General features: G+C 49.5%; 8 protein-coding genes across 8 annotated transcripts; 3 read left to right on the forward strand and 5 right to left on the reverse strand.

The window, feature by feature from the left end:
- Positions 1-514: 514 nt before the first annotated feature.
- PHATRDRAFT_45364 (predicted protein) lies at positions 515-2,023 on the forward strand (the record flags this gene model as incomplete). Its single annotated transcript, XM_002179289.1, has 2 exons — positions 515-624; positions 762-2,023. Exons 1-2 carry the CDS (start codon positions 579-581, stop codon positions 2,021-2,023), a joined length of 1,308 nt encoding a protein of 435 aa, XP_002179325.1. The 5' UTR covers positions 515-578.
- A 44-nt stretch (positions 2,024-2,067) lies between these two features.
- On the reverse strand, positions 2,068-3,156 carry PHATRDRAFT_35048 (predicted protein; the record flags this gene model as incomplete). Its single annotated transcript, XM_002179509.1, has 1 exon — positions 2,068-3,156. The coding sequence occupies one exon, from the start codon at positions 3,154-3,156 to the stop codon at positions 2,068-2,070; it is 1,089 nt and encodes a 362-aa protein (XP_002179545.1).
- A 214-nt stretch (positions 3,157-3,370) lies between these two features.
- Positions 3,371-4,852, reverse strand: PHATRDRAFT_19835 (predicted protein). The gene is made up of 2 exons (XM_002179510.1): positions 4,182-4,852; positions 3,371-3,854 (listed from the first exon to the last, which is right to left on the reverse strand). The coding sequence occupies exons 1-2, from the start codon at positions 4,629-4,631 to the stop codon at positions 3,678-3,680; spliced, it is 627 nt and encodes a 208-aa protein (XP_002179546.1). The 5' UTR covers positions 4,632-4,852; the 3' UTR covers positions 3,371-3,677.
- Positions 4,853-5,439: 587 nt separating this feature from the next.
- On the reverse strand, positions 5,440-5,781 carry PHATRDRAFT_35050 (predicted protein; the record flags this gene model as incomplete). The annotated part of the gene is made up of 1 exon (XM_002179511.1): positions 5,440-5,781. The coding sequence occupies one exon, from the start codon at positions 5,779-5,781 to the stop codon at positions 5,440-5,442; it is 342 nt and encodes a 113-aa protein (XP_002179547.1).
- A 425-nt stretch (positions 5,782-6,206) lies between these two features.
- Positions 6,207-8,238, forward strand: PHATRDRAFT_45366 (predicted protein; the record flags this gene model as incomplete). Its single annotated transcript, XM_002179290.1, has 1 exon — positions 6,207-8,238. One exon carries the CDS (start codon positions 6,207-6,209, stop codon positions 7,719-7,721), a length of 1,515 nt encoding a protein of 504 aa, XP_002179326.1. The 3' UTR covers positions 7,722-8,238.
- A 2,340-nt stretch (positions 8,239-10,578) lies between these two features.
- On the forward strand, positions 10,579-12,326 carry PHATRDRAFT_45367 (predicted protein; the record flags this gene model as incomplete). Its single annotated transcript, XM_002179291.1, has 1 exon — positions 10,579-12,326. The coding sequence occupies exon 1, from the start codon at positions 10,878-10,880 to the stop codon at positions 12,324-12,326; it is 1,449 nt and encodes a 482-aa protein (XP_002179327.1). The 5' UTR covers positions 10,579-10,877.
- A 168-nt stretch (positions 12,327-12,494) lies between these two features.
- Positions 12,495-15,081, reverse strand: PHATRDRAFT_45368 (predicted protein; the record flags this gene model as incomplete). The annotated part of the gene is made up of 3 exons (XM_002179512.1): positions 14,950-15,081; positions 12,930-14,845; positions 12,495-12,845 (listed from the first exon to the last, which is right to left on the reverse strand). The coding sequence occupies exons 1-3, from the start codon at positions 15,056-15,058 to the stop codon at positions 12,495-12,497; spliced, it is 2,376 nt and encodes a 791-aa protein (XP_002179548.1). The 5' UTR covers positions 15,059-15,081.
- Positions 15,082-15,428: 347 nt separating this feature from the next.
- PHATRDRAFT_35054 (predicted protein) lies at positions 15,429-17,918 on the reverse strand (the record flags this gene model as incomplete). The annotated part of the gene is made up of 4 exons (XM_002179513.1): positions 15,429-16,100; positions 16,180-17,177; positions 17,441-17,611; positions 17,894-17,918. The coding sequence occupies 4 exons, from the start codon at positions 17,916-17,918 to the stop codon at positions 15,429-15,431; spliced, it is 1,866 nt and encodes a 621-aa protein (XP_002179549.1).
- Between the last annotated feature and the right edge of the window lie 469 nt (positions 17,919-18,387).

The raw sequence follows: 18,387 nt of genomic DNA on the forward strand, positions 1-18,387 counted from the left end.
CTTTGCAATCACTGGGATGCAAGCATGGGTACAGTTTGCCCTATGAAAACGAAAAACAAATGCGTGTTTGCGCATGGTCCAGTTGAGCTGCGAGTGAAAGAAGCGAAACGGAATCGCTGGGGGAAGCTTGTGGACCAAAACGGGGACGCCAAAAATCCAAAGCATTCTGGCGGCGAGGATACATACGGCGCAGCAACAACAATTGAGACGGAACGGAAACAGGAAGGCAAATGGAACACAGGCAAAACGTCCCACAATGCTAAGCGGAGTACGGGAGCGAGAAGGAACAAAACAACTTAAGATGCATCCCTTTCCTTCATGTATTGGACGTTTACCCTAGCTAGGAAAAATTATTCATAGCCTATGAGACACAATGGGGCCACATCGGACATTGCCGAACGATAGTGACACTCACATCAGTGACATCGTTCACTGTCAGATCCGCAAACACGAATGTAGGAGGCACAGTTCAGTTGTCGACACAAATTTTACATAAAACTCACGGTCAACCATGGCGACATAATCGAAGCTGCCTAGAAACCCCCTCGTATTCGCAACAACAATACTTTGTTCGTATAATGGATCTACTAGGAAATTTAGGCGCAGAAGACCAGCTGACGTCAAGTAAGTTGGGTTAATGACAGGAAGAAGGAGAAAGTGAGATGCCCCGTTTCCAACAAATACAAACGTCGTCAAAATTTCTTACCACACATATTTGCCTGCAATTCTCGATTTGCTGTGCTTCTTTGGTGGTCAACTAGCCCGCGCCGAAAACAGTGTACTGCAAGCGAAAGTTAAAGAGCTCGCGCAGCGCGTTAAAGTCTTGGCCGTAGAGAATGAAGCGCTGAAAGTGGAAGTCGAAATCTACCGTAAAGAGGCAGCCCTACCGTCCTTTTCCAATCTTGCATTAGGAAATTCGGGCAGTGATATGGAAACTGAAAAGGCAAACGATGGTGAGGCATTTTTTCGCTCTGGGAATGGAGTGTTCCCAAGACAAAACGAGGTAACGTTCCGCAATTTGCATGGCCCCGCCAATCCTTTGACCTGCGCACTTTCGCCGGATGATACTGTTTTAGCCACTGGTGGAGCAGATGGTCAGCTGATGCTATGCGGCTGGGGTGCGGTTTATAGTCCATCGGAAAGTCCCGATTCTGTAGTGCAGTCTGCATCTGGAATCGGCTGTGAAGCGCCTGTAATTTGCGTAGCCTTTGCACCGACGTTACGAGGCATTTTGGCAGTGGGGTGCATGGATGGATCCATCTATTTTGTGCAGTACTCTTCTTCACCGGGAAGCAATGGTATTGATTTGAAGCGGACTGGACTCCCCAAGACACTTCATCACAAAAAGTACGTACGTGCCGTCGTCTGGTCGCCGAAGGGACCTTTGGTAGCTACTAGTTCCGCAGATGGAACGGTCCACTTGTTCAAAGTAGAGCGTACCGGTATGGAACTTTCGGAGCTTTCCGTTTCGCTTGTCACCAGCCTGCACTTGCCCGGTGCTGTGGAATCCATGATCTTCAGTGACGACCATCTTATTTGCTACGCTCGTGGTACAGCGTACCTGTCGTACTTTGAAATCGCCAAAAACTTTGGCTTAACCAAAATCAATCTCAACGCCGGTACGCCAGGTACAGCAAGCTACGAAGATCATGTATCGTTTGCCGTGATGGACATGGCTCTATACCAAAACAAGTACTTGGCACTCGCCACGGATATCTCCCGTAATATTGTATTGGATGTGCAGGATGGCAAACAGATTCGAAACCTGTACGGGCATGAGAATGATGGATTCTCGCAACCCAAGATCGCATGGAGTTCCAACGGTAGTTACCTATTGGGGAACACACAGCACGAGAGCTGTCTTTGTGTGTGGGATATTGCCAGTGCGCAGGTCGTCGAACGTTTGGAAGGACACGGACAGCCCGTTCGTGCCATTTACAGTAGCCAGACGTCGGATATTGTCATCACAACTTCGTTCGACAAAGCAGTCAAATTCTGGTTCCCACAAAACGAGAGCATGTAGCTTATGGCAACAACGTACAGAGTTCAAATAAATTATAGAAGACACTATCTTCTTCTTCGCATTTGTATCAAGATGGCTGCTTTGCGATTGCGTTCCTTTTTCGACAATTTTCGGTTCGGATCTATGTTGCCAATCGTTTTAGAACCCGTGGGAGATTGATTCTTGACCCCTCTTGTTGCCTGCTTTGCATCCTTGGGAACTACCGCTTCTGTCTTTGCATTGCCTTTCGTATTGTCGTCTGTGGACTTTAGCATTTCGGTTTTGCGACGTTTCGGTTTGCGCTCCTTTCCATCTCTTTGCTTGTCCTTTCGCGATCTCTTCTTATCCGTATTTGGCGACGTATGCGACTTTTCGCTAGCCTCTCGCTCATCCATTTCTTCTAAATTCAATTTTATCTTTTCCTTTACAATCTCTTTGGTACGTTGCACAATATCAGCCAACTCGGACTTGGTCTTGGTTGGTCGCACATTGATTCTGCGTCCCAACATATCACTTTTATCTAAGGCCAATGCCGTCTTGTACGACTCCTCGTCCAGGACATCGACAAAGGCAACTCCCCGAAACAGTTTCTTGCCGTTCAATCCGCGATCGCAAACGAGTCGAATGGACGAAAGCGCGCATCCTCGCGTGACAAAATGTTGACGCAGGTCGAACTCGGTGGTGTCAAAGTCCAACTGCGTAATGTGTAGCGACCACATTCTGTCTGGCGAAGTCTCCGATAAAAGCGAGCTTGCGGCAGTCGCCGTATTATCATTCAAAGTTGACAACTTGTCCTTTGATTGTTTGCTCTTGTTCTGGGGCGGCTTTTTGGTGTTCGATTGGTGCACCTTAAGGTTTTTCATTTGCTTGTCATCGTCGTCTCCCTCCGCCCAGGCGGCTGCTGCTTCGAGCAAGTCGTCTTCATCCGATGACTCGGCGTCTCCACTGTTAATGATGCTCTTCCCCGTTACTGTCGAAGACTTGTTCGATCCCCCTTTTTCCTGTGGCGTTTTGTCCTCGTCGACAGTCTTGTGCACAGGATTATTGTTCTCAGGACAGCCACCAATAGATGCTTCTTCTTCCTCTTTGGCTACTCGGAAGGCCCCCTTGCTTTCCTCTCGCATTCGCGTCTTGTTCTTGCTAGCCTTTGCCATCGTGCACTGAGAATGAACCCACTGTGTTATTTTGGTTGCTCTACTACCAGAAGGGGTATGATATACTTTCCACTTTCAATTAGCTCACGGAATTGCCCATTTCATTTTTGCTTGGTCCCGAGATTTTGTATCGTGCGCACAGACAGACCGAAATGTGGCAAAAAGTCGGTGGTTTGGAGGTTTCCCCTAATAAAATGTAACGTAACTGACTGTGAAAATACGAAAGACGCTTTGTTTCTAGCTTTGACCCATTTACTATTCCTCAAGTCAAAATTTTGTGCTGCGGGTTATCTGCAAATACGGTTGGTACTTGGTACCGATCTAGAAGCAGTGAACGGTGTTGGAAAAGCAAAGATTCCCACAAGAGACTTTCGACAGAAATGCTTCCCGACCGCGCAATAGCGATTCTTCCTTGCCGTCACATCAGCAGAATCGAGTGATCGGATGGAGTCCCGGCATGGATGTCGTTTGGAACACATCGGTCATATTAGTCTTGAACCAACCGAACGAATTTGCACAACTCAATTTTCTTCTTGTTTGGGTTCTTCCTTCATGTCTTCGTCGTCATCGTCTTCAACAGGCGCAGCCCACCAGGTTGTCAAGCCGAGGCCATCTTCGCAGATCGAAGCAACGATATGCATACTCGGGGGTAGGGCCTGATTCTCGTCCAGTCCAACAGATGAGGATCGTCTCCGAATCTTCTGGCCTTCAACATCCTCATCGGAAGGAGTAGTGCTCGCCTTGAATGCCGTGCGAGAGTGCGATGTTGTAGTGGTCGTTGCCTGCATGCCCTTGGCGGTGTTGGTGATTTGGGTAAAGTTGATAGACTTTACTTTGAATCGAATTTCTGAACCAATGTCCATCTCGTATCGGTTCTCTTCTTCAATTATCACTTCTGCTTCATCTACCACTTCGTCAGTTGCCATAGCAAGCAATGCGCTTCCGTTGTCTTCCGCTTTGATTTTGATTTTTGAGACTGCGGCGTTTTCAGCTTCAGCGTCACCAATTGTTTCACCATTTCCGACGCTGGCAGCATCATCGGCCTCGTCTTCTGCGTCCTCTTCGTCATCGTCATACTTGGGTGTCCAAATCCACAATCCTGATTTCTCTTCGTAGTGGCTTGGCCTTAGCATCCAGTATGCAGGGATGAAAATGTCGACGAAAAACCCGATTGATACGTGGATGCCTTCAGCGGTACTCTTGGTGATGCGTCCCAAGCACACTTCTTCTACAAAAGGGCGAAAAACGATCAATCTGAATTCACATTCGTGATGTGCTCCTCCGTCGCCCGAGACACAGAAGCCGTGTCCCACCCTGGCACATTCACCGTACCGGCCCACCACCAAACCCACGTCCATCAACACACGGTTGGGATACTTTTGGTCGATTTCACTGTGAACAGCCTGGACGGTAGGCATAGACAATAGCAGCGGAGGAATCCTGATAGTATCGAACACTGTAGTCACCACAAACATCGTCTCGTCTGCCGGCTTTTGGTGGAACAGCGTCGAAAGTTCTCTTTATACCTGCACCATTCGAGCGCTGTTTTGTCAATGTTTTACCTATTGATCGGTCCAGTTTCGTTGCACGAACTCTTATTAGCTGCACGTCGTTTTTCCAAAAGATAGTTGCGTGTACGACCGATGTTTGGAATAAGTTAATGGCAGTGGCTAGATTGGGCGATGCCGTTCCGTGATTTTCCTTTTTTTGTGGTCAACATAAACTCACACAAAAACACGCCACACAATTAACCGTTTGTATCTGCTCCGAAATAACCTTGTGCGGATTCCAATCGGAGGGTTGTCACACGGTGGGGGAAACGACAGCGTGCCATCAAAGTATCATTTGCAATATAAACCACAGCCCTCCCCTGTCAAACTGAACCGCTCAAATACCGGAAGACGGCAAGACAATGGGAAGCAACTATGAGCTATGGAGTACTTCAAGTCAGCGGACCGGTTCCGGTAATATTCACCGTCTGCTTACTGCAGAGTCCAAGCAAAATTCTATTTGCGACGACACAGCGAGGACGGGCCTGCAACGTTTTGTTAAGAATTGCGTTCCCATGCACAACACACATAAGCGAGGAAGTTCTCCACCGGTATCGGAACCGATAAACTGGGTCTACTCCTTGGCATATATATATATATATATATATATCTACTTCGTTACCGGCACAACATCGACCTCCTACCAGCCTCGCATCCATTTTTTCCAATACAAACGTCGCACGAGCACGGAAAAAGGAGTTCGACACCCGCCGTACATGTAACAAATCTCATCCTACGTGGGTTTCCATTCTTGCGCCTTGTTGAAGTTGTACGCACAAGTCACGGCACCAAGCGCCATGACCAGACCTGCTGGCATGACCTTCCTCGTCGACACGAAGCGTTTTCCCATTCCCAGCGCGAGAATACCGCCGGCGGTAGTGCCCAGTAGATGCGCTTCGTAGATTTGATCCGTCTTGACAATCAGATAGCTCGAACCAAGCAGCATCGAGCCCACACCGAGGCCGGCGACCAAGCTTGCTTTACTACGTTTGCGCGCAAAACCGGCGACGCCGCCGAGAATAGTCAAACCACCAACGCCCATGTTCATGTGCGCGGATCCCGGAATCTTGGACATGGTGCCGTGGATGTTACTGGTATCGATCAAGAAGTTTATGGCTGATAACTGGTGTTGGCCCAAAGTTTTTCAAGGCTTCTTTGCTTGACAACAAAAGAAAGGTTGCGGTAGTGAAGAGAAAAACACGATTGTGCGAAAGTGCCACAAGGAGAGCCGAGGAATAAAGTGGGACGCTGGCGAAGGATCAACAAACGTGGAGATAGCGTTCGACAAGGGGGATGCGCAGAGCAAAGAATGTCAGCGGATTCGGACTCGTATGATGAGTCACGACCCCCTACGGGAATGAAAGCCCCACACAAAGGATTTAGGTTTAGGGTTACGAAAGTACTGACATGTGAAGAAACGAAACATTTTAGGATGGCCCTTCGCACCCTTGCGGTATACATCCATTTTTCTCTTACCCGACCCAGTTGCGATTCTTGGGGATGTCCAGAACGAGCAATTCTTCGTCAGTAATACAAAGTCGAACACGACCTCCCGCAACAAGTTCGCTCGATCAAGGGGATCCAGTTTTTCCGGCTTTCCAAAACACCTCTGGGGAGCGTCACGACGACATCTCGGAGCTGGACCCTACTGGAACGCGGCATCTCGAGACCAAGAATCATACCTACGTAACCGTCGACATCAATACCACCCAATGGAGTACCGCCGATTTCATTGCGGACGCGCTGCGTGACAGGAAACGGCAAGAAACTGCCCTGCTTTTTCAAACCGGTAGCGTGTTCCCGCACAACGCCAGTGGCAACAACGAAATCCTGCCGAGCGACTCCGCAGCCGCATCGCCGTACCAAAGCTACCCCAGTACTATACTTCTCATTGTACTTGTACACCTTATATGGGTGTACCAATGGAACAGAAAATGGCGTCGCCGAAAAACCTTGACATCCTACCATGCTTTGGTTCAAAAGAAATATTGGTATCAGTGGTGGATTGCTCTGCTGTCGCATCCTCCTGTAACAGACTTGGAAACGAATGAATCTTTGGAGCGCACACGCGAGGGTTTGTCTACTACCCAGAGAACCAACAATGTTCCCGTCTTGGTTTTCGCGTCCTCTGGAGTGCGACAAGTAGTAGCTTTCACCGGGGTGGCATTCGTTAATGGAGAGCTCAGTGGCATCACGCTACTTGTCTACAACTCGCATGTATTGTGGTCGTGTCGGGCATTGGAAACACTGTATAATGACTTTGCGGGGCAATATATATGCGTTTGGATAGCTCTTGCTTGGTTGGGAGTCCTGCTCGAGCTCTTTTTGAACTCCCTCTTGCTTCGGATGACAAGCAATGTTGTCGAAGTTGCCGAAACAAACCTGGAATCCAGCCGTAGTGTCCATCAGGTTTTGACATACCGGACCATGGGAACGTTGACGGTCCTTATGGCTGCTCTTCTTGTGTTGTTTCGAATTGATTTCCCCAACGTTCCTGTGCAAGTATTGCCTTTTTTCGGAAATCCCTTCTTTTTGATGGAACCATCGGTGACCTACTTTGTGGCCGTGGGTATATTGACGACATTGTCCATGGGGAGACACGCCATCACTAGTGTCACATTTGGAACTCTAGTGGGATCGCTCTGGTCCGCAGGATTGCTCGAATTCTTGGCCGAACCGTACTGGGCAGCTTGGATGGTGCTGCAACTTGCGCTAGTCACGTTATTGTCGCTGTACGAAGAGTATTCGAACTATGTGCCCTGCGTGGATGGGGTAGCATGGTTCGAAGATGGATCGTCTGCTGACCTTTTCGGAGCGAGCTCCAATCGTGACGATGCTTTTCTCCGCGATGCTTCGGACCGCGCCGCAATCGAACTTGGTGGTCTTTTACCGGAACACAATGACTTGGACATGGACGAAGATACTGATCGTTCCTTGGCGGAACGGACGCCAATTTTTCGGAGAGCACAGTCTACCGTTCGCTCCCGGCGTATGGGATCAACGCCCGACGTTTGAGGTAGTTCATAAGTCACCATTTTGTTATGGGAGACGCTGTTCCTCTAGTTTCGGGCAAATGTCACGCCGTGGCGGCTGCTAGAAAGCGTATGACAATCACGAACGATCCAATCGTCAGAAATGGGGTGTCCCTACGGATCAGAAAGTGGCTAAAGACCCCACCGATTCGCGCAACCGCGTTTGCGGCACTTTTTCCGGTGCTTCGAATTTCGGTGGTGAGGATTTCGGCCGTAGACATCACGTGGCTCCCACGTTCCGCCGATAAAAAACATTCGTGCCAGGAAAGCAATTCCGATCAGGCTCCATCGATGAATCCTAGAATCAAGGTCGCAACGGCAGTCTCCGACGACGCACTTGCAAAAATAGCCCAGTGGTCAAATGAATACAGAATGTCTTCCCCATCCCTGTCGTTCGTCTTTTGCTGGTGATGTTCTCTCGAAAAGACCAATGTATCGACAAGGACGGTTGCATGAAGTAAAGGCGAGGCCAATCAACGTGATCCACAGCAAGATTGTCGTCTTTCTCCACCGCGGAGTGTACAGGTCAGAGTAAGAACTGTGGTCTCCATTATCCCAGCTGTCTAAGTGTATACCGAGCCGAAAGAGACCCATAGGATCTTTACCGTTGTGCACGGCAGCTTGGCGCAGTACGGCCAGAGCCTGCTCGTACCGGCCTTGTAAACAGAGCCAGCGTGGAAATTCAGGTACGTGGGCGAGACCAGCCAGCGTGGAAATCCAGGTACGTGGGCGAGACCAACCAGGACGGACAACAAACAGGGGAGGGCACAAAGGATCACGAACCATCGCCAACCGATGGCGTCATCGTCAATACCGTCATTGTCGTTGTCCGTCAATTGGTCCTGACCAAGAGTAAAGGAGGCCAACACAGGAGACACGCGTGTTCCCAAGTTCAAAAGTATTCAATAATTAGCAGGATGCTTCCTCGGTGACTGGCGGGGATGAATCGGCTAACAAATCGAAGGATACGGTCAAGCCGCCGACGAGAAAGCACAGTATCAGCAAGTATGGTATTTGGTGGCGGCGGCCGTGGCCAACCCAAAAAAAACAATGATGCTCGCCGTGGCGGTGAAGACGGGTTTGCGTTCTATGCGGTCCCCGTGCGGCCCGAGTGTGATTGTACCAAGAAGCGCCCCAATAAACACACTGCTGGTGATTGAGGCTGTTTAGTGATCGAAAAGGTTCCACTGGGCCTGTAAGACGATGCCCATGAAGCTGAGCAGCACTATTTCCATTGAACTGGCGGGGAAACAAAGACCAGCGGCAATCATAAGCGCTGTTGGAAGGGTCCCATTCCAAGATGTTCTGCACGGGAGACTTAAAAAGGAGAGACTGATGATGGCGTGTGGTCTCCTGTGATTGCACAGGGTGTTGGTCCGGGTCCATTACGTATACGCACCAATAGCATTGTCCGTATCAAGTGATTCCCGTTCCGTATGGGTCTCGTCAATTTTAGTTGTCTGGGACGTTGACATTACACCAATACCGACACTACTGTAGCCTTATTGTATAACGGATTCATCAGGTGGCTGGATCTTTGGTACTGTTGCACCAGGGGAGTGCAGTTTTGGCTGACCACCCATAGTGTGTTTGGCAGCAACTCCAGTGGTAGCTGAGTACAAGTGTCCACCGTGTGATCATTCCCTAATTCAATTCCACCAGCGTGTGTGTTAACAATGTTGTAACCGCTAAGGTTTTGATTTAGTTACCGGGAATTTATTGGGTGTATTGAGTTGACAATGTCAGGATGCAATGCGGGCTTCCGGAAAAGTTGTTGACAAGTGGTGTGTTTCGCTTCTCATTTGCCTACCTCTCAAGCTGGCAAACTAGCTGGCTTTGAAGTAGGACACAGCCTGGTACACAATGATATGTGTTTGGATAATACAAGGGATGGATTCATTGTTGGGACCAAGTTGGCGTTTCAACACAATCTTTCTCTTGAGGTAGGGGTCACTCCTTGTCCACGTTAGCGTAAGGGCCTGGGAAGATGGACTGGTGAGACCAACACATGTGTGCAAATATTTGTTTGTCCCCAGTAGAATATCCATTTCTGCTGCCCAACCTAGATGTAACAGTTCCGTTTGTTACCTTGTTCTAAGTTGTGAGTTGCTTCACATCCCGTTTCTATCTACTTCCAGTGTTGAGATGCTGGTCTTTTGAATACCAGTCGTTCCATTGTAGCATCCATTGTGCTTGTTATATATGCAGTCATATAACCTTTCCCTGGATTGCTTGATATCCGTGTGGGTAAGTTCCGCTTATACTTTGGCAGTGACTGAGGTTGTGATAGTCTTCTCTGTCAGTCATTAGCATAGTTCCTGCTTTGGACTTATGGATATTGGAGCCCTACTTGCATATTTTCATGCGGGCTCGTCTCGGTAATGTAACACAGGTACATGTCCTTGGTCTGAAAATTACTGATTGCGACATTCTAGAACAACGTTTTGAAAGAATCCAAATTTCAAAGTCTCGAAAGGCCGTGGAATGGCTGGCAGGGTCCTGACTGCGTTCTTCCGCATTGACTGTGAAACTGACTTTAAGGACAACCCGGAGATTGATCATTTCCAAACCAGTCCACGGCGGATCAAATCGTTGGCATACCGGTGCAAGTATGGCGTGCTTGTTAGGTTGGTGTTCGCACGAGAGGTCGGGTCCGTGTGTGGTGTCTCTGGCCTTTTGCCGCGCGCTATCTTGCCGTACAATCGTTCTTCTGATAATAATAATAACTATTATTTTTTCTACTACTACCACCACAATTACCGGTAGCTACGCGCAACGGAGCCACACGGCAATTATCTACGCCTACCACGCGCTGTCGGTGCATTTTACAATAGCTTTCCCTACGACTACACCATTCACTCACTGCTGTCAGCAAAGTACCTCCTCTATATCTGTAAGAAGAAAAGTCAACCAAGTGTCCTTTACCTTGATCTGGACTTGGTCGTTCCGTACCGTTTGGAATCCAAGTGTCAGGCTCGTTCGTACCCATCGCATATCTCCCGTAATTTCCGTGAATATTCGTTCGTTCCTCTCGATAAACGTACACATACATATTCACACGCAAACACAAACACATTTACGAACGTATTCCCACGCATCATAAAGAAAGTCCTTGGAAGAATTGGGGAGTGGACACACGATGAGTACGTCGGAAGTTACTGCATCGGACGAAGATCAAATGGCCTTTGCAGCCGAAGCCGCGGCCAACGCATTGTCGGAGAATGATGCCATTGGGGAAAGCTCATCTTTACCACACGACGACGAAGACGATCATGATGACAACGACGATGATGACAATGTCAATCTCGAAGACGACGATGATGACGCGATACTGAAGAACGGCAATGCGCACCATTTGCACGATACCGGGGAGGACTACCACGAAGACGAGGACCTTGGGGATCCGCAGCCCCTGCATCTCCAGCAACATGCGCAACTTCCCCATTTTCTGGAGAGCAACATATCTGACGCAACGCTGTCTTCGAATACGGATACTACTGATCGCAATACGAATGCGAATACGCCTGCGACTGTAACTCACACAAGCACTACGGATCATTCCTCTCCGTACGATATCGAGTCGCACCCCGACGTCGAGCATCACGTGGATGACCTCAGTCACACTCCGGAACCCCACCAGCCACTCGTCTGTCGAATTTGCGGACGTGCCGATGAAGAGGGACGCCCCTTGCTACGATTCTTGCCCGTCGAACACGATCCCGCCGCCGCCATTGCCGCACCGGCGGTGCTCACCTTTCGGGACGACATTGCTCTTCATCTCTTTTGCGGGAAAACCGCATCCATTCTACCACACGTACAGCAACCCGAACTCGAAATTCTTACCAAGGCTGGCTTGAAGAACAAACACGGCATTGGTCCCGAAGTCAACGCAGCCTTGGCCAGGACACGCTGTGCGATCCTCGCACCCGAGGGGGCCAAAGAAAAGCACTTTTACCTCGTCCGTGAATTCGAAGCCCATCTCGCCGCCATTCGTCATACACACATCGCCTTTCTCACCGAAGCCAACGGCGCCATGTCCAACGGAAATCATGATCCCTTTGCCATGTCCAACGATTTTGTGTCGCACAATACACTCCCCCACCATCAGCCGCATCATCATCATCACGCATCCTTGTTGGCGCATCACGCGGCCATGCAACCCCGACATCCACCACCACACACGCATCACGAAGACTATAATCCTACCCTGACAGCGTCGGCCGAACACCAATCGTCTTCCGTCTTGGACTACGCCACCGCCCCTGCTCCACCGCAGCACCATTCCAAAATCGCCCCCCTCCGCGCCACGGCTGGACAGTACCAAAAGCCTTCGCCACCCCGCAAAAGCTCTGGACAACCACATCCAGCATACGCCCACCATCAATCCGTCCGCTCGTTACTCATGGAAGACGAAACGACCATGCCCTACGACGCCGAACTGACGCCCGACGGGAGGGTGCGCTGTGGATGCGGAGGATTACACTGGCCTGTCGAGTCCGGTCGAGGCGCTCAAAGCTGGAGGAACCATATTCTCACCAAACGCCACCAAAAATGGATGGAAGACAACGGTCTGCTTGGAGTCGTATAACGCGTACTACCAAAACCAGACAATGCCCAACAGGGCACCCGTAGAACGGGTTTCAGGAAACGAGCTGGCCTCGTAAAAAAGGATAGAACCTGTGATACGGATAAAGTAGCACGCACCGTTGCCATCTTTTGGGGTGATGCTGACTATACCACTAAACGCGACTCTTATCTACTTTTTTTGTTTAGCCGCTTTTTTCTGAAAGGCCTTGAGCGTTTTGCCAGCCTTGATGGCGTCCCCGTCCGCCTTGAGACCAGCCGCCAGCTCCTCCATAACAGTTCCCATGACGGCAATCGCAGCCGTTTTGAGATCACTCGGGTGCAGCGAGCCGTCCGCGAAATCCTTCTCCAGCTCCGTGACGCTTTCGTAAATATGGTCGCCACCGTTTTCCGGCGATCGATGAATTTCTAAAACTCCCTTTGCGCCCTTTAGAGCAAACATGTCGGCCAAAGCAATGGGAGGACAAAACGTAACATTGCCGGGCTCGCAAAAGGCCTTTTTCAATTTCGATTTGCCGCTGATCTATACAAAAGTAAGAAATTACGTCCCGGTGAGTTACCGTGCCTTCCATTCATTTGTCCGAGTCTGCATGCTAGTGTTTCATACCTTGGGATCGTCTAGTAAGAAATACTCATCGTTTTCGTTCCTCAAAGCATCCGACTCCCGTTCGGGCTGTAGGCGTAAAGACGGGAGAGTTCGGAACGATACGGATGGAGCCGACAACGAGGGAAGCTTCTTTCCGAAAAATTCCGTCACGAGGTTGCCCTCAATCTTGGTGTCTTCGGAATCTGCCATGGCGATACTCGCGGGCTCTACACCGGCCGCATCAGCGACTTGCATCAGTCGACCAATGACCCTGCCAACACCTTCGGAATCTTTCATGGAAGGGCCCATGATATCGTCAAGCATAAAATGGCGACCAACATTAATGACGCTAATCCAATAATTGGACGGATCGGCGAGGATGGCGTCGCTCTGTAGGAGCACTTGGACATTTTCCATCAAACGTGGCTTGAGCGCTTTGAGCGAGGCCACAAATACTGAGTGATAGGCTGCGATGACTTTAAGATCAGCATCGCACGAATTGCAAACCCGTGCGGTCCAATCTGAAAGCAGCAAGACGCAAGGGCGATCTTCTGCAGCTTGGAGTAGTGTGAAGACATCCATAGCGCTCTGCAACGTCGGGCTGCCGGATGGCAATGGAGCAAAGACGAGATGGGCTCCGGCAGGAACCTTTTTGAGCTCGACCAAGTTCAGTCGCCGTACCACTTTTTCCGTAATACTTGAGGCTGATTCCTTCTTGTACTGCTGTACCAATGACAGCAGGTTTTTTGCGTTTTCGTTGGTATCAAAGTGGGAACGAACTGGCTCAAGGAGTCGATTCAGCTCGATTATCAATCCCCGCTTCAGCTCGTCCTCCGAAATTTGCTTTGACAAGAATGCATCTCTTACCGCACCATAATCCTGAAACGTTGTTGATCCAGCCGAGAAGGTTGCGCCTGGAGGACTAAAAATAATGTTCTCAATATAGTCTAAGCAAGGATTCTTCAATCCATCACCCTTGAGATGCATCGACTCTTTGCCAGCATCCAGTGGTTCTCCATCCGTAGCTCCAGCCGCAACTTCCGCAACGATTGGACAGTAGGCATTCATAATCTTGCGCTCCACGTCGGCAGCAGAATCCTCCATAAACACGGCCGAGTCGGGATCAGATTTGGACATTTTCTCTTGACCAGCTTTGAGACCGTACAGCATATGATGCGACAAAATGATAGGTTTGTGCTTAATCCCAGCCGCATCACAGTATTCTCGAGCCAGCATGTTAACCTTGCGCTGATCAACGCCCAGCTGGCAAATATCAGCTTTCAGAAAAAATACATCCGTGCACTGCATGAGTGGGTAGAGAATCTGCGCCGCCGTTAAGGATCCTTCCAAGCGCCCCATAATTTGACAGCATTTTTTAATGCGTGTGACGTTGAATCTTCGGGCAACGTCCAACATCGTAGGCCAGTACTTGTCAGCGTGAGTCGTAATTTCTTCCGAAGCCCACTTGAAGACAACGTTGGAAAGGTCCATACCTGCTGCCTTCCAGACTTCAATCAAGTAGTGTCCTACCGTCCGAATTTTTTCCAAATCGCCACCCATCTTGTCATTCATTAACGCGAACCAGTCGGCGACCCAAAAGACAAAGGTCGCGTTGGTGCCCTCATACGTGCATTTGTTTACGTTCATTGCCTTAAACACCCCTTGGGCAATATGCATGCGTCCGGAAGGTTCAAAGCCATCGTAGAGGTTGAATCCGGTCGACTCCGAACCACGACCTTTGGCAGTCAAGAGAGTTTGCAATTCTGGTCCAGAAATACACTCTTCACCAACAGAAAAGATACGATCGAAATCCTGCTGTAACGGTTCGGTCCACGGTCGAGTAGGTTTTGGTTCCGGCTTTTTGACGGATGAACCTTTCTTTGCTACGGCACCGGCTGGAGGGTCTACCTTTTTGACCGGATCGACCTTCTTGGCCTCTACATTACGATACAGCATACGATTTGCAGTGTAAGGCTAAAGTCAAACATTGGGAAATTGGAAGTGCAGTGAAAAGCAACGTTTCGTTCATACAAGCACTCACCGGTTGCCATGGTGGTGGAAGGGAAGGTCGCACTCGCTAGCTTGGCTCCTTCGGCGACTTCCCAAACGCTAAAGCGTGCCGTTTTCACTCTCTTTAAACCACTTGACATAATGTTGCACGAAAAGACAATAGCAGACGCCAATGCACGTTGGCGAACCAAAAGACTTGAGCCGCGTTTGCTTTGGTAACCGTCAGTTGGAGACAACAGGGGTCGCTCATTTTTTGCGGTTCCGAATCAACAGCCCCCGAAATTAGCACCGAATCAGGGTTCAAAAGCAACGAACTGTGGACAGACCACTACCAGACTATCTATTCTCTTATTTACCTTCCTCAAACGTGCGGCTATCTTGCTTCACGCGGCATGGATGGGACATTCTAACGAGTGACACCTGAACTAAAGAAAATGATTGAAAGACGCTTACTTTGGTAGATTTCAAAGGGATCGCTCCCGATCGAAGCGCAATAGTGGTGACAGACTGTCAAAACTCGGCTAGTGGCGCTGGCGGTTGACTCGGTCCATTGACCATCCACGGATGTGCCCGCACTTGCTCCAAGCTCAAGCGGTCTTTAGGATCTAGAAATAACATTCGCTGCAGTAAATCCATCGCGTCCGGACTAAGGCCAATGTCCCACTCCGTCAGCATCTGAACCAGATACCCAGCAGTCATATATTTGAAGCGTTCGTCCGTCTGGCACGCGCGCTCCCATGGCGGAAATCCTGTCAGCATGAGAAATAAAATCACTCCTGCAGCCCACATATCCACGGCAAAGCCATCAAAAGGTGCAGCGTTCTTATATATTTCCGGTGACATATATATCCATTTACCGCAGGTCCCTTGCGGAGTAATCAATCGGCGCGGCTGCTTCCGGCATATGGTTGCACCTCCGCGAATAGTTGTGGTGGTAGTTGTCAAGGATGATGTGGGCGTTAATAGCGCCGTTGAGTTGTTTCCGTTCATATTCATCGTGTCAAACGACTGCGACAGAAATTGTGCCTGTTCCTCCGGAGTGTCGCTTCCATGCTCCTTCTGCACAGGGACCCGCAAACACATACCCAAATCAATAATCAGCGCACCATTTTCGTGTACCAAAAGGTTCTCTAAGCTCATGTCACGATGGCATATTCCAGCATTCTGTAGAGTTTCAATACCCTAAGTTTAAAACAAGAACACGGTCAGAATTGTGCTTCATGGGCAACTTCCGAATGACTCCATTTGTATTGATACGTACATTCAAAACTTGATTCATCCAATACCGCGCTTCCGGTTCACTAAATCGTTCATTCATATCGAGTCGCTCAAAAAGCTCGCCACCATTACAGTAGGGCATGACGCTGTATAAATTCCGATCATCCGATAGCAAATCCAGTGGCATCATAATGTTGGTTGCCACCATGGCTCGTACGGATCGAGAGACGCCGTCTCGAGGATGTTCTGTAGATGCGGAGGACAATACTTGTTGCTCACATTCTTTCCGTTCGGATCGATGCCAGGATACCAGATATTGCATAGCAGAGACTTCCTTTATGGGGTCTTCGGCCAAGCGATCGCGTTCTTTCCGAATATGCTGCCAGCTCATTTCCTTAACGGCACAGTGTTGTGCGGTAACTTCCCATTCGGCATTGTCGTTGCCGGCTTGACTGGGTACTCGTCTCCGCAGCACCACCGCCATGAACACGTGCCCGTAAATCGCATCACGAATGGTCCGTTGTATCCAGTATGCGCGATCGTCACCATCCTTGTCCATATCGTCGTCGCCATTGGGTTGTTGTTGAACCGTTCTGGTGGAAGCCGATGCCGGAGCGATGCCCGGAAAGCCAATCGGCCCCGAGGCACCCCGAGACCCGTCGTCCAACAGCATACTGTCGTCATCGTTGCTGTCGGAAAACCCGTCACTACTGCTCATGGAAGAGTCCTCGTGGTTTTCGGCGGCATTGTATAGTGCCACCGCTGGTGAGGAATGTAATGGATTTTGGAGGACGGTCCGTACCAGAACGTTTTGCACGGTAGCAACTTGATTTCGGTTGGGATGAAACACACGGGTAGTGATCCGGGCACACGGAATGGGATGTGCCGGAGGAAAATCGGGAGGATTTGCGGCGTCTGCTGCGGCTTTGGCGGTAGAAAAGAGGCGGTTATCGTCCGGACCACCACCGGGGTAATCTGAATTGTATTGAAACTGCATAGGCGCCGAGCGATGTGTGAATGTCCGTGCCCTCGCAACTGGTGCTGTAAACGTTACAAACAACAAAATTCGCGGTAGATACTTGCGAAAAGTGTCGGCCCAAAGGTTTACTGGGTGTAGTGTGTCAATCGACGGTCGACAGCTCAGAATACCAACAGTGATTTCGAAAACTCTCTGGACAAGTTGTTTGTTGGAGAAAGACTGTCGCAACTGTCGGCAAGCAAAACCGAGCTAAAGACACAATTGGTTGCTTTTTCAGATTGATTGCGACAGTTCTCTGCAAAAACTCTGTTGGCTCGAAACAAACAATACGTATCAAGAACTCGTTCCAAACGTGCCACTAAGAAACAAACAACGGATCCGCTGGTATCTTTGCTTTGGCTTCCGGATTCGTTGCGCACTTGACTAACTGTAGCACCGAAGTGGTCTACACGACTGTCGACTCGTAACACCCGCTTGTCTTTGACGACCAACGGGCCTTTGTAGCAGCAGCAGTAGTAGCAGTAGCCAAAAGCCAGTCAAACTGAGAATGAACGCGTAGGGACAGTGTGAGGGAAACCCCAAAAGGACGACGCTCGAATAGGAAGGACCACTGCGCGAGAGATGCGTTTGGACCTTTCTCGCGGAAACGAGGCACCGACCTGTAAGGACTCACACGTTGTCGCCGTGTCGTCTCTCCGACGACGGTGCGAACATTCGTCGCGAGGGCAATGTCACATCACGCGTGATATATGTGATGTGACTTTTTGTGGAAACGTACAGTATCCAATTTCGACACGTTTCATGTTGCACCCGGATTCGTTCCCTTCGAACAGTTCACTGGTCCCGAAAGCACAGCGAGCTACCTTAAAAATCTGGCCAAAGCAATATGCGAAATTGTTGTTGAAATGTAATGCTTTTTCGATAACTTGTTCTGTATGTAAATTCGAAAATTGGCAATATCAATTATGCAAGTAATTTTGTAGTATGGTGGTCGATATACAGTTCGGTTATCACCGTTATATACGTAAGCATTTCTTTCGACAGTGAGCTTTCTTCCTATATCGAAAAACGGGACATAGCATGGTGTTGTTTACAGTTTCTAGAGATAGTAAACACCTAAATGGGAGATCTTGTCTGACAGACAATTCAAAATCACGTCTCGGCCTGGCCTGGCCCACTCGGGGGCGGTGAGCGGCGTTCGGGTAAGGAACCACAGACGATGTCGAGGATCGTCCGGGGCAGTTTGGGCAGTTTGGGCAGGCCCTGCTACCG

The sequence above is a fragment of the Phaeodactylum tricornutum genome, chromosome 6, assembly GCF_000150955.2.
Source record: "Phaeodactylum tricornutum CCAP 1055/1 chromosome 6, whole genome shotgun sequence".
Classification (NCBI taxonomy): Eukaryota; Bacillariophyta; class Bacillariophyceae; order Surirellales; family Neidiaceae; genus Phaeodactylum; species Phaeodactylum tricornutum.